General features: G+C 35.3%; 1 protein-coding gene across 2 annotated transcripts in view; it reads left to right on the top strand.

Moving 5' to 3' along the window:
- LOC120527736 (cytokine-dependent hematopoietic cell linker) overlaps positions 1 to 13,878 on the top strand; it is a 97,244-nt gene that overhangs the window by 65,917 nt on the left and 17,449 nt on the right. For both annotated transcript variants that reach the window (XM_039751498.1, XM_039751497.1), the window contains 2 exons: positions 2,781 to 2,908; positions 13,037 to 13,114. In XM_039751498.1, the coding sequence (XP_039607432.1) occupies positions 2,781 to 2,908; positions 13,037 to 13,114 (206 nt within the window). The remainder of the gene's footprint in view (positions 1 to 2,780; positions 2,909 to 13,036; positions 13,115 to 13,878) is intronic.

Genomic DNA, 13,878 nt, shown 5'->3' with positions numbered 1-13,878 from the left:
GTCAGTATCTGGTGTGGCCACCAGCTGCTTGAAGTACTGCAGTGCATCTCCTCCTCATGGACTGGACCAGATTTGTCAGTTCTTGCTGTGAGATGTTACCCCACTCTTCCACCAAGGCACCTGCAAGTTTCTGGACATTTCTGGGGGGAATGGCCCTAGCCGTCGATCCAAATCGATCCCTCTCCAGGGTACAGGCCTCGTTGTAACGCTCATTCCTTCGACGATAAACACGAATCCGTCCATCACCCCTGGTGAGACAAAACCGTGACTCATCAGTGAAGAGCACTTTTTGCCACTTCTTTCTGGTCCAGCGAAGGTGGGTTTGTGCCCATAGGCGGCGTTGTTGCTGGTGATGTCTGGTAAGGACCTGCCTTACAACAGGCCTACAAGCCCTCAGTCCAGCCTCTCTGAGCACTGATGGAGGGATTGTGTGTTCCTGGTGTGACTCGGGCAGTTGTTGTGGCCATCCTGTACCTGTCACGCAGGTGTGATATTTGGATGTACCAATCCTGTGCAGGTGTTGTTACACGTGGTCTTCCACTGCGAGGATGATCAGCTGTCCTTCCTGTCTCCCTGTAGCGCTGTCTTAGGCGTCTCACAGTGCGGACATGGCAATTTATTGCCCTAGCCACATCAGCAGTCCTCATGCCTCCCTGCAGCATGCCTAATGCACGTTCACGCAGATGAGCAGGGATCCTGGGCATCTTTCTTTGGGTGTTTTTCACAGTCGGTAGACAAGTCTCTTTAGTGTCCTGCATTTTTAGAACTGTGACCTTAAATGCCTACTTTCTGTAAGCTGTTAAGGTCTTAACGACCATTCCACAGGTGCATGTTAATTAATTGATTATGGTTAATTGAACATGCATGGAAATCATTGTTTAAACCCTTTACAATGAAGATCTGTAAAGTTATTTGGATTTTTAAAACATTATTGTTGAAATACACAGTCCTGAAAAAGGGACTTCTTTTTTTGCTAAGTATATAATTACACATATAATTGTTTTAAATATACTGTAATTGTTACTTACAAAAAATGGTATAGTAGAAATAAAGACAGAAGACTTTCGCCACAAGTGGGATACGTCACTTTCACTGTCATACCAAAGTGGGTTCTCCACAAATGCAGCAAAACTTTGTCTGGCTTGTTGGTGCAACTAAAGCCTTACTTTAAAAATAAAATGACTTTCTCTGTCAGACCGCTGACAATGCTACTTAACCTTGGGAGTAAAAGGCATATTTTATTTTGCTAGCAGGATTGTTCCCCACTTCCATTTTATATTCTTCATACCCATCTCAGAAATTTGTAAAACCAGAAACCTATGTTGTCTCAGTAATGGAAGGGTGTGCATTCATTTACCATTTGCTTACTTGTTACCTGGTCAAAACTATGCACGGATCAACCTGATCATGAACATTTCTGCAAAATCTATTGAAACAGCAACTTTCTATCATCTGGACAATAAAAACCTTATAAATATAGATCCTTGGCTATTTTGAAGTAATAAGGAATGAGAAAAAAATACTGACTGTCAGCATAAAATATGTAACAAATACTTGATTTTGGGTTGTTTCCACCTCAATTAATGTTAAGAACGAGGAAGACTGCCATTTGTCAGCTTAAAATAGATATAATATTCTGAACAAAAAATTACTTATGCCATAAAAAAGTAACTTATTTTATAAAAAAAAAAAAACAATTTTTTCAAAACGATGTTTTTGACTGTATCTGATTTAGAAAGGAAACAGTTTGTGGTAGAGAAATTCCAGTTTCAGAAAAGATTATTCTACACCTCTAAATCTGTAAAGGACACCAATTTGTTTGTGAATTATCTGAAAACCAGTATTATAATTTCTTTTCATTTTTATATACTTCTTTATTAGTAATTTCCATATGCAAACATGTAACATTTGACACAAGACAATTAATTTTTAACCTATAAAGCGTTAAATGGCCTTGTTCTGCCAGTGACCTTCTCCATCGCTATGCTCCTGTTCATCCACTAAGGTCCTCTGATTCTGGTAATCTTGTTGTGCCCCACACTTACCTGCACTCTATGGATGACAAGGCCTTCAGCTGTATAGCGCCCAGACTTTGGAATGACCTCCCTAAATTAATTAGATTAGCTGACTCCATTCTTATTTAAAAAGTAACTTAAAACTTCTCTGTTCAAGAAGGCTTTTAACTTAACCTGACATTCTACCTCTTCTTTCAGTTTACCTCTCTGACCAGATGCTCAGGATAATTTGTGTGTATGTTGTATTATAAATTATGTTATTTGTTCAGGCTTTCCTTCTACTTTTGAATTATTATTTTACTTGGGTTTATTATCTTTTATCCTGTTTAATTCTTTGTATACTGCATTTATCTGTTTTTAGTGTCCTATCCAGATATTATTTGCATTCAATGTTACATATACCCTTCTGTTTTTTCTGAGACTCTATGAAGCATCTTAAGTATCAGATAGGTGCTATATTAATAAAATGTATTATTGTTATTATTATTATTATTACATCATAAAGGGTTATTAATGTACTGTAGATTGACAGATTAACATAGCATGGGTCACTTAGTTTGACATCATCGCACCCAGCTCTGCCAATGTGCACCCTATATACTGTATATATTATCTTTTTAAAATAATTACATCATTGTTTTTGTTTCCCATATTTAACCAGGCTAATTGATGTAAATACTGTATAATCTGAAACAATTACAGAGTAATCTTTATAAACTAACATAATATAGATTGCTAAAAACTGTTTAATACTTTGTCTCTTAGATTTGGCAGCAATAAAGCCAAAGTTTGTGCATGAATGGCCACAGAGTAAACAAGACATCCAGGCATTTGGCGCTTGTGATTTTACTGACATACAGAAGCCAAAGATACCAGGCAAAAAAACTTATGAGGTAAGATATGAGGTGTAGGTGAAACAAAATTAGCTACAATTAGTACATTTGTGTAATATTTGAATGGTGTCATAATTAAAGCAGATATTGATTTTCGTATCAAGGATTGTGTGCAGGGCATTATTTTGTAAATTTGTACAGGGCATAATTAATAGATTGCATTGTAGAAACATATCAGTCTTGTAAATTCGTTTAAACAAATGCATTGCTTATTTGACTCAGTTTTTATTTCTTAGGTTTTGGGTTCAGCAGACAATTCTAACACTTCTCCATATACATCTTCTTCAATCCTTACTCTTTTATTTCTCCAACTGCTTTATCTAGCTTGCAGTATTCTGTCTTATGAAGCTCTGTGAATGTTATTCTATTGTACTATAACTTCAGCATAATGACTGTCATGCTAGTGTCCAATGCCAATAATATAACCCCTACCATTATGTATTCAAACCTAACATTTTTTTGTTCTACAAGCAACCATCTGCACATAATTACATTAGATTTCATCTGCCCAAGCCTGTATGCTCTTCAGGTCTTGCTGTAATGATTCAGCAGATTGTACATTATCTGCCTTTCCTCCTAGTTTAGTGTCATCTGTAAATGTAAACAGCTTAACGTTTGTATTCTAATCCAGTGGTTCTCGATGTTTAGTCTTTGGGGCCTCCTGTGGATTCAGATTTTTGTACCAACCAGTTTCTCATTCAGTCAGTCACTCTAACTTTAAACTGATTTCATTGTTAAATTAGCTGACCCATTTTTTCCTTTCATTTTGAACTTTGAAACTGCAGTAGTGTCAAATTTACTGTAGCCGCCGAAGCATAAGGCGTTGTCAAGCATGGGTAAAACGTGTGTCGAAAGAAATTTCACAGTCCAAAAGTTCATTTAAAAATATTTAGTAAAAGTTAAAAGCAAATAATCCACACAAGAATAAAAGAAGAAATACTTACACACGTAGAATAAAAGGCAAAAAAAAGGAAAAATGTTTCTTCTATAAGCTTAGCCTTTCTTGAGAAACTTTAGCTATTTCTATACTTAAAAGTTCTTTACTTCTTCTTCTTTACTTAAAGATTCTTAACTTCTTCTTCTGTACGCTTTAAACGTACAGCACAGCACATAAATTAAGTGCTGTTTTCTTACATACTGTATTTACTTCACACACACTCAAAACCTTATGCCTTCCACACCTTACTCATGGCAAGGCAGTCACTAACTGAACTATAATGTTTACTCAAAGCTGTTCGAAATGGCAAGAATATACCAATACAATTCTACTTATGGGGGTTTTAGGAACCTCCCATAGGTTATGCTTTGTCATCTAGTAAAATATTCATGAATCTTATAGGACCAGGAAAATGGCTCTTACATTTACAGTTACAAAAACAACATTTATTTATATAGCACATGTTCATACAAAATGTAACTCAAAGTGCTTCTCAAGACGTCATACAGAAAGTTACATGAAAAAACTGGAAATTAAAACATACAGTATTTGTATTGTAATTTTACCTGACCACTGACAACTAATGCCAAAGAGGAGGTTATGCTCAAGCTTTATAACACACTGGTTAGACCTCATCTGGAGTACTGTGCACACTTTTGGTCTCCAAGCTTGAAAAAGGCATAGAGGTGCTAGAAAAAGTCCAGAGAAGAGCAACAAGGCTGATTCCAGGGCTACAGTGGATGAGTTAAGAGGAAAGATCTCATCTTTTTCAGTTTAAGCAAAAGGAGGTTAAGAAGAGACGTGATTGAAGTGTATAAAATTATGAATGAAATTAGCACAGTGAATCAAGACTGTTACTTTAAAGTGAGTTCAACAATTACACGGGGACACAATTGAAGACTAATTAAGGATAAATTTCGTACAAACATTAGGAGGTTTTTCTTCACACAGAGAACCACAGACGCTTGGAATAAGCTACCAAGTAGTCTAGTAGAGAGTAGAACTTTAGGGACCTACAAAACTAGACTTGAAGATATTTTGGAGTTATTAACTTTGTTGGTTGAATGGCCTGTTCTTGTCTAGATTTTTATAATGTTTTAATGATGAGCAGAGCAGACAACGTCATAAATTACTCTGACCCAATTGTGTGCTTATTAGTAAATTTGTGTATAAATAAACAGAACATTAAATAATAATAATAATAATAATAATAATAATAAAAGGAAAAGCAATTAATTCATACTCATTAAACACATATAAATTCTTGTTTCATCCAGGAAAAATATAACACAACCAGTTAGTAATTACCAGCTGGTTGCAGAAAAAAATCCTCCAGCCATAGAAGGCCATGAGGACTGAACGTTGAAAACCATTGTCCTAATCCAGACCATTTACATATTTTAAAAATAGCAATGACTCCTTCAATAATTCCTGAGGGACACCACTTTTAACATATCAAATTCTGCAAAGGATCCACTCCCTATAACCCTTTGTTCTTAGTTTTTAAGACAATGTTGTTCCCACCTAAAAACAGTGTCCTTAATGCCCATTGCTTTTAGTTTTATTATTACTCTCTTATATGGTATCTTGCCAAAATCCTTTTGAAAATTAAGATAAATAATATCAAAGAATTCCAACATAGTACTGAACCAAGATCGTGCCAGTCTAACCCCATGTCTGACTATTTTCTAAAGCACCTTTCCTTGACTTGTGAAGTTAAATCTTGTAATTAACAATTACTTCCATGAATTTCAAATCATAAAAAGTATGCTGGCTTATATTTACTTGGATTGACTCGATCACCATTTTTATATAGCAAGCAAGTTCTTGTGGGCTCTACAATAAAAGTTACCACACTTGTTTCTGTTTTCATGCAGGTGTCAAGCAATGATACATTTACAGACCATGATAGCATTTTGTTATGTCTCCCAATCACTATCTTAACTCAGCAGAATGTCAATTGCTTTGTTATTATTTAAAATTATTATTTTTATTTTAATCACCACTGAGTCCAGTCAGTGTGTTTAACATGATACATAATATTAACCCACCTCCCTTTACATATGTTCAATCCCTATATTCAATTTAAACTGATAAATTACATTAAAAGGCAGGTAGCAAAGTAAGAAAGGTTTCAAATCTAAATTGAAAGGCTGCTCTGAGCATTGAAAAACAAACTCTGTATATAAGAACTGATTTCATATATTTTGGACAAGATGGATAGATTTTATTTGTTTCCAGTTTAATGTAATAAAGTATATTGTTTCCACACTCTTGCTCTCTCTCTCTCTTTCTCTTGCGGTCTTACTGGGCTAGACCCCTACTCTTTGCTACCCTTTACTGCCTGGTATATTTTATTACACTAAGATGATTGTCACAATCCTTATATTTTCCCCTGCAGTATAGCTGTTTCTAGCATTGTGCCCAGGAATGCTGGTATAGGCCCTCCTTATACTTGAATCACTAAGTTGGATGAAGAAGTTTCAATAAAAGGATAGGTGGTTGAATGCAAAGCCACTCATGTACATTTTTTACTGGGTTAATCCATTACTTAATTACAGTACAGCTCATTTAGCTTAATATATTTTAATTTTAGTCTTTGCAAGGATGCCAAATCAGTCTGCTTCATTTGCAGAAGGGTGTTGGCAAGAATACAATAATGTTTCAGGAAGGCTTTAATTTGGAGAGTTACAGAATTATAAAGACCAGGGGCCTCATGTATAAACGGTGCGTACGCACAGAAATGTTGCATAAGAACTTTTCCACGTTCAAATCGCGATGTATAAAACCTACACTTGGCGTAAAGCCACGCACTTTTCCACGGTACCTCATGCCTTGTAGTACGCTAGTTCTCCACTCGGTTTTGCAAACTGGCGGCACCCAGCATCAAAGCAGTGCTACTGTTCCGGTGTGGTTACACCTTATTTTCCTGACGCGGCTTTATAAATACACCGAAGCTAACTGCATATTGTTTATTAGTGTAACGCATCTGATTGTAATTAACTTGTAACAATATAATGGTCCAGGGAACAGCCATAGTATTCCAAATACCATAACTGCTTTAGCGTTGTTACTCTCACTTCTCCTTCTTCTTCTTCTTCTTCTTTCAGCTCCTCCCGTTAGGAGTTGCCACAGCGGATCATCTTTTTCCATATTACTCTCACTGCACCACTCGGAGTATTTATATCACTGCATCTGAGTGTGAATTACAGCAGCAGCTGATTGGAAGGAGATTTATCAGTATACAGTATCAAGTACACGCTGTCTCAGCCACGGCAAAACGTTTTAAAGCCTTTTCTGTACGGACCTCACGGTTCAGAAACAGTTTCATCCCAAGAACTTTAAATGCACTCAATCAATTGCACCTTGTAGAACTGTTTGTACTTATAAGTACAATCACCCCACTGTAAACTTGCACTATAGTTATAATATCGCACAACCTGAGCCACTTTATAAAGCGCGTATTTACATATGATGACGATATCATTTTTAAGGTGAAATGCAGCAAAATATGTTTATTAAATTATACAGATAAAACTTTAACTTCATTTAAATAATCTATATTCTTCACTGGGTGTGTCGTGAAGGATAGAATAATTAAAAATGTACTAAGAAGATATTTTAATGTTCCTTAAACGTTTTGAAGAATCGGCGCTAAGCTTACAGATGGCTTAACTTCTATTAAGAGCTGATTGTATGGCGATCGGTTACTTGGGGAAAGAAAAGCAAGGACTGCAGTGGAGGCTACGCCAATATATATTGAATATAAAACAGAAAGAGAAAATAACAACACAGCTAAAAATGCAGCAACAAATTTCGCAAAAGTTAAATGCTTGTGTCATGAGCACGAGGCGGCTATGCAGTGTCTGTAACGGACGTGGCCATCCACCGTGCATAAGCTACCTTACTGACATTGGCGGGCGAAGGAGCCACCGATTCTTCCTCTGCCCAGTGCCACTACAAGCCTAGAGCTGCCCCTGAGTAATGCTGCAATAAATTATTTCATCCAAGTGAAACACATATTTAATAACGTGCTTTAACTCCTATCATCATAAAAATGATATCACGTATACATCTCAGTATTTTAGTTATTCAGAGAGCTGTAATATCACGAATGTAATGGATTCTGTGTCCAGTTGGAGGAAGAGAGCCGGTTTAAGAAGCAAGTAGTGATTCACACACATAGAGCACATAGAAGATCAAATACAAAACAAAGCATTTAACGTGCTACTTTAATTACGATGTGATTTGAGAAACTGGTTAATTAAACGATTTTAAGATGAAGTTTATGATGTTCTACTTTAATGACAAAATAAACTACGTGATTAAAGTGGAAATGTCGAGATTGAAGTTGACATTTCATGCTTTTTCCCCACTGTGTGCCTTTTTTCTCTGTACCCTAATAAGCTTTCATATGACACTCAGACAGTGGGCTACAACTCGGCTTTTCACGGCGACTTTGATATGTGACTTCTTTTTTATTTCCGGCACTGTGCGATTTTGTGAACGTGAGCTTTCAAGTTTCTCCAACACGCTATGTCACTCGATCAACTTCCTTTTGTTGATTATACCACGGTTTATTTGAACAAATAGTATGTTTTTCCTTTGCCTCCACTTGGTATTCGCTGAAATTCTTATATTTTCCCTGTGCTTTTCCCATTGTCTTTTCACAGAAGGCTGAGCTTAAGGGCGATTTATATTGATTTGCATATTCAAAGAGGCATAATTCTGGGAGGAATTGGGGCGTTACATAAAGCGTGCACGAGCGTTATTTTTCACACTGATCGGGATTTATGTAGCGGAAGAACGTGGAAGTTGGAGTACGCACAGATTCCTGCATCTGGATTTTTCTGTGCATAAGCACATTTTGGCTTTTGTGCTTACGCCATGTTATAGTGCGAGTTCTACGCACAGCATTAAACATGAGGCCCCAGGCACTTATTCTTCATTACCTGTATTCAAATGTTCATGCTGCATTTAAAAATTAAAATTTCAAAACATAAGCTGAGCATCTCACCATTCTTATCCCTTTAGATACTATTAACATTTGTGTCTCAATTTCAAATATTGTAATAATGCATATTTTCCTCAGTTTGTAAATGCAAGTATAGAATATAAAAATTCAAATTTGAATACCAAATTTAATTATAATCTATTTTAGTATATTATTTTGATGCACAATGCCACCCGCTCCTCTTTAGCACACTTCCTGATCACCTACACACTTGACGGAGTTGCTTCCACTATCAGCAGATTTGATTGGCTCTACCTTTCTTACAGTTATATTTTAAAGAGGGCCTCATATTTTTAAAACAAAAAATCATTGAGATATTTTTGTGTATATTGTATTGATACTTTTTGTAGTAGTTTGCAAACTTTGCTGTAAATATACTTTGTGAAGCCCATGAGAATGGACAATTAAATAGTTTGGGATAAAGTCATTCTGAAGTAAAGTGGGTAGGACATACTGTATGTTATGAGGAGATCCAAAAGAATCCATTATAAATTATATAGTATGCTATATGACTCATCAGAGAGACTCAAAGTGCATTAACAAGGTCAGCCAATAGAAATATATTGGCCACACATCGCTCACACCACCAAGACCACAGTTTGACTGTCACCAAGCAAAATCATAAAAGGTACCCAGGTCCAGGAGAAGTGGTGGAAACTTTACTGAAGATGAAGTAAAATCCTTTGTGAGTCTTATTTCATAGAATCACTTTTAGCATATTCCCACAACATTAAAACCAAAATACTTTGATTTACTATCGATTTCCTCATCTAAACCCACACATCTGAATTATTAAGAACACGTCCATTTATATGACTTTCAATATTATGATTTGAAAATGTGTATTTCACTGAAAATAATATTACAAAATTACCATGACAAGCATATTAAAAAGTCAGTGACAATAGACACTTTAATGTTAGGTATTATTCCATGTCTACTTCAATATGAGAGGGTGACTGATTTGAAAGTGTAGTTGCCCTCTGTTTTAGGATAAAGCGGAGGTGGCTTACTAAGTATTGTGAAATGCTCAAGTATTAGACTTTCAATAATAAGAGAATTAACTGTATACAGAAATATTTACTTAGAAAAATGAAGTTACACTAAAGCATCTGCTCACGTAATGGGTAAGTTAGTATGTGTATGAAAGGTAAATTTAAAAGAAACTTTAAATTTATTATAACAAAAATGTAATCTATTACCACCATTTTTTTATCATCTCATCCACAATATTCTGTACATTTTTAATGCATTTAGCATAAGTGCTTTGAATTAGTGACTCATTTTCATAGCCTGCAAAGAATATTTATTGAGTCAACACAAAAATGTTTTAACATAAACATTTAAAAATGGCACATGCCAGTTTCAGCTTCATGAGAATTTAGAAAGAAAATATTTGTAGATTTTAAATTAGTTTGATAATTCACTCACAGTATTTTGTGCTTGAAGCAAAAATAGGTATATGTCGAGATGGCCAAATTTTATTAAGAACTTGCTGTCTCCTGCAGCTCTGCCCACATTGTAGTGAAATAGAACAAACTTTACAAATCAATAAAAAAAATGTAAAAATGTAATAATTTGTATTGAGAAGAATCTATATTGATAGCTTTCGTATCCAGGGCCTCTTGATATACAATATTTTTGGTTTTGCTATCAAAGGTGAGAATGTAGCTGTGATCTCTTTGCCAAAAATGTAAAAAGTTGGCAAGGTATCTCTGGCCAAGTAGAAGGTAGGTACGCTTCAACGTCAATTGTTGCCACTGCATCTGATCATGTTCAGCTCTGATGGGAGAGCATCCCCACATGGGAAGAAGAGAAGAAGAGTGATATCTCTACCAATAAACGTTACTTTTTAACAATTTCTAGGTGATAATGTCTGCTGAGCAAACAGGTGTTGGAAGCTAAGCGGTGGCAAGGTACGCTCCAACATGTGGTGAGAGGTACAGTGATTCGAACAGGGGCTGGCACGTGAGTGAGGATGGCCCTGCCTGGCTCCCTACTCCTGAGATCCCTCTCCCACTCCCCTCGGCCTGTAGCCTGACTCTCGGATTCATGCAAATAAATTTGTGCCGCAACCAAACTGTGATATTTAGTATGACGAGAGAAATCTCAAAATCTCCCGGAATGTTCAAGCAAATTACTGAAAAAACTCCAGATCTAAATCCGTTAAGTAGTTCTCTCGTGAAAAGCAGACAGACTTACAGATGACAGGCAGACAGACGTTGGATTTTATATATAGAGAGATTTTAAATATGTTTTGTACATAAAAGATTATTTTCCAAAATGATTAACTTCTTTTTAAGAATTGTTAATTGTCGGCTAATTAAGGTTTCAGGTGTATAGTAGCATGTAGACTTTAGTATAAGAAAATACATGGTAGCCAAAAATAAAGTGCTACCAAAAATATAATTAATTTTAAGTTTCATTCATTGACAAATTATTTGACATTTCTTTTTATTATTCACATTTACCAATGTGTATAAGGTTTCCTACTGAGTCATATGCTTCTAAGCAAATAATATGTAAATGTCTTTAAAGGTAGGCATTCTGTCTAATGTTAGAAGAGTAGAGACTGGCCCCCTGATCAGCGTCCCATGCCTAATCTGCAACGCACTTGTGCACTATTTTGACGTAGGCGTAGAGTACATTGAATTCTATGATGCTGTTTAATTAGTACTGGACACAATGTTTTATTTCATAACATTACATCATAGAACATTTTACTCTGACATTTTATTAAGATCACATTTTTCTTTCTTATGAAATAAAGGTTGTAAGTTATAATTTGAATGATAACAACCTTTCAGCTTTACAAGTTGTAAGATTATGATTATTTGATAGAGTTAACTTCCACATTAAAGGAGACAGATGGAAATGTGCCACAATGTGTGTTGGATAACTTTTATAATTAAACTAGCTGAGCCATCCACCTAAGACAGATTTGCATTGCAGCATGTAATGTATATGGCTCCCTTAAATTCTGTTTGGTATGAGATTCATAAAAGCAGTGTTAATGTTTGTGATGTACAATCTATTGGAATTACAAATGGAATGTATTCTACTACTGCAATGTTTGTAATGTGCCATCTTTTGGAATAGCAGAGACACAGTAATGGACACACAGACAGACACATACTGTAGATACATATGCTTTCATTAAGTTGTATATTAGCTAGGTTAATATTTTTGGCCATTGTGGTCCACAGCTTCTTGATGAAAGAGCTGCTAAGGAATTAGATTTGAAATCACATCACACAAAAATGCTATAAGCATTACGTATCTTGACATGCACTTCAGTTTTTTCTGTCATATCACCTCATTCCTGTAAAAATGAAGCAGTGTGTGCATAGGTAATGTAACCGAATGTTTATCCTAATTATTAGTAAATGTATGATATCTAATCACAAAATGGCAATGTTTTCTCTTTCACCATGTGACTTTATGTTAGCATAAAGAGCACCAAGATGGGAGAGACACAGAGACACGGGTGTATTGATTGTGTTATTTAATAAACACTGCCAATAGCTGGCCTCCACACTGGAAATCATTTTACTGTTTACCAATTCCATGTTTGCAAATGTTCAATTAGCTAAATCAGTTTTATTTTTAATTATTACAATTATTATTTTATTAAGAATTCTTTTTGTCAGTTAAAGACCAGTACTTATTGGTTCATATGTTTTTTAACGACCTACTGATATCGTATTCTATTGTGGTCTACTTGTTTAATTGATGAATTCACATTCATGGTTACTGAAAAATTCTTCCTTATTAAGTAATACTAGGGTGTTGTACCATGTTAGCCATTATGAATGTAGAGAAAAGCCAAGCAAAATGACACCTTTTATTGGCTAACTTAAAGGATTACAATATGCAAGCTTTCGAGGCAACTCAGACCCCTTCTTCAGGCAAGATGTAAACATTTTGCTTGGCTTTTCCTTATTAAGATAATGCAAGAACACAGAGATGTGATCCTTGTACTTACCAATTGCTACAAATTTGCATTGGGTTTAAATAAATAATATAAAAGAAAATTAATCATTTCCAGGAAGTAATGAGTAAACAAATCCCTTTACAATCTGAGAGAATAAAATTAATCATTTGTAACAGATAACTTTCTTTGAGTAACTACCCCAAATTTTATGATAGTATACATTTAACTTAATTTTCATTTCAGACCTTGAAAGGACATAGTTGGTACATTGGAGCATATGACCGATATAAAGCAGAAGCTGCTTTATACAAATTGAACAAGGTAATGGTTTTACTTTTCTCAAACTAATTATGAAGCTATGGTGAATTTTACATGTCTTTCTTAACAAATGCAATTTCTGTAATTCATTATTATATGTCATAAATCAGACAAGCTGACCCCTGTCACTTCATATTAATTTTCAAAGTTTTCATTCCTTTTAAAAATCTTCTCTCTCACCTCAGCACACCACTCAATTTTTTGAGCTTTTAGTATTCTCTTTATTTTAGAGTGGTGTCGTATGTAGCACTGCTACCTCACAGCATTACTTGAGTTCAATTATCTCTGTCTATTTGAAGTTTTCATGTTAGCGTAGGTTTTGTCTGTATCATCCAGTGTCCTTCATACTTGTTTGGTTCATAGGATCCTGTAAATGATCTGCATTTGTGAATTGATTTAATGCTCTTCATGGACAACCAAATGTTCTGTCTCTGCTGGTAAACACATAGAATTGATTCATTCTAAATAGATTTAATTAGCATTACAGGTCTTGGAAAATATTAAAGGGGTCCAATAAAGAAATTAGTTTTATTTTGTGTTATTGTGACATTGCAGGTTCGCTCCATGTTCCCATTCAGCTTCTGGGAGCCCTTGAACCTGACACCGTCGGTAATGTCACTGATGAACTGTACAGTGAGGCACAAACAATGAAGCAAGGGAATGATGCAAAAGTGCCAAGTGCTTTTATTTAAAACAACAACAAACAAAGTCAAAGTGTTCAAATAAATAAATTGCTGCTTCTCCCATCGTGCTTCGCAACAGGAGAG

Source organism: Polypterus senegalus, chromosome 4 (genome assembly GCF_016835505.1).
Source record: "Polypterus senegalus isolate Bchr_013 chromosome 4, ASM1683550v1, whole genome shotgun sequence".
Lineage (NCBI taxonomy): Eukaryota > Metazoa > Chordata > Cladistia > Polypteriformes > Polypteridae > Polypterus > Polypterus senegalus.
The sequence above is the reverse complement of the archived record's forward strand: the minus strand, read 5'-3'. Positions and strand labels throughout refer to the sequence as shown.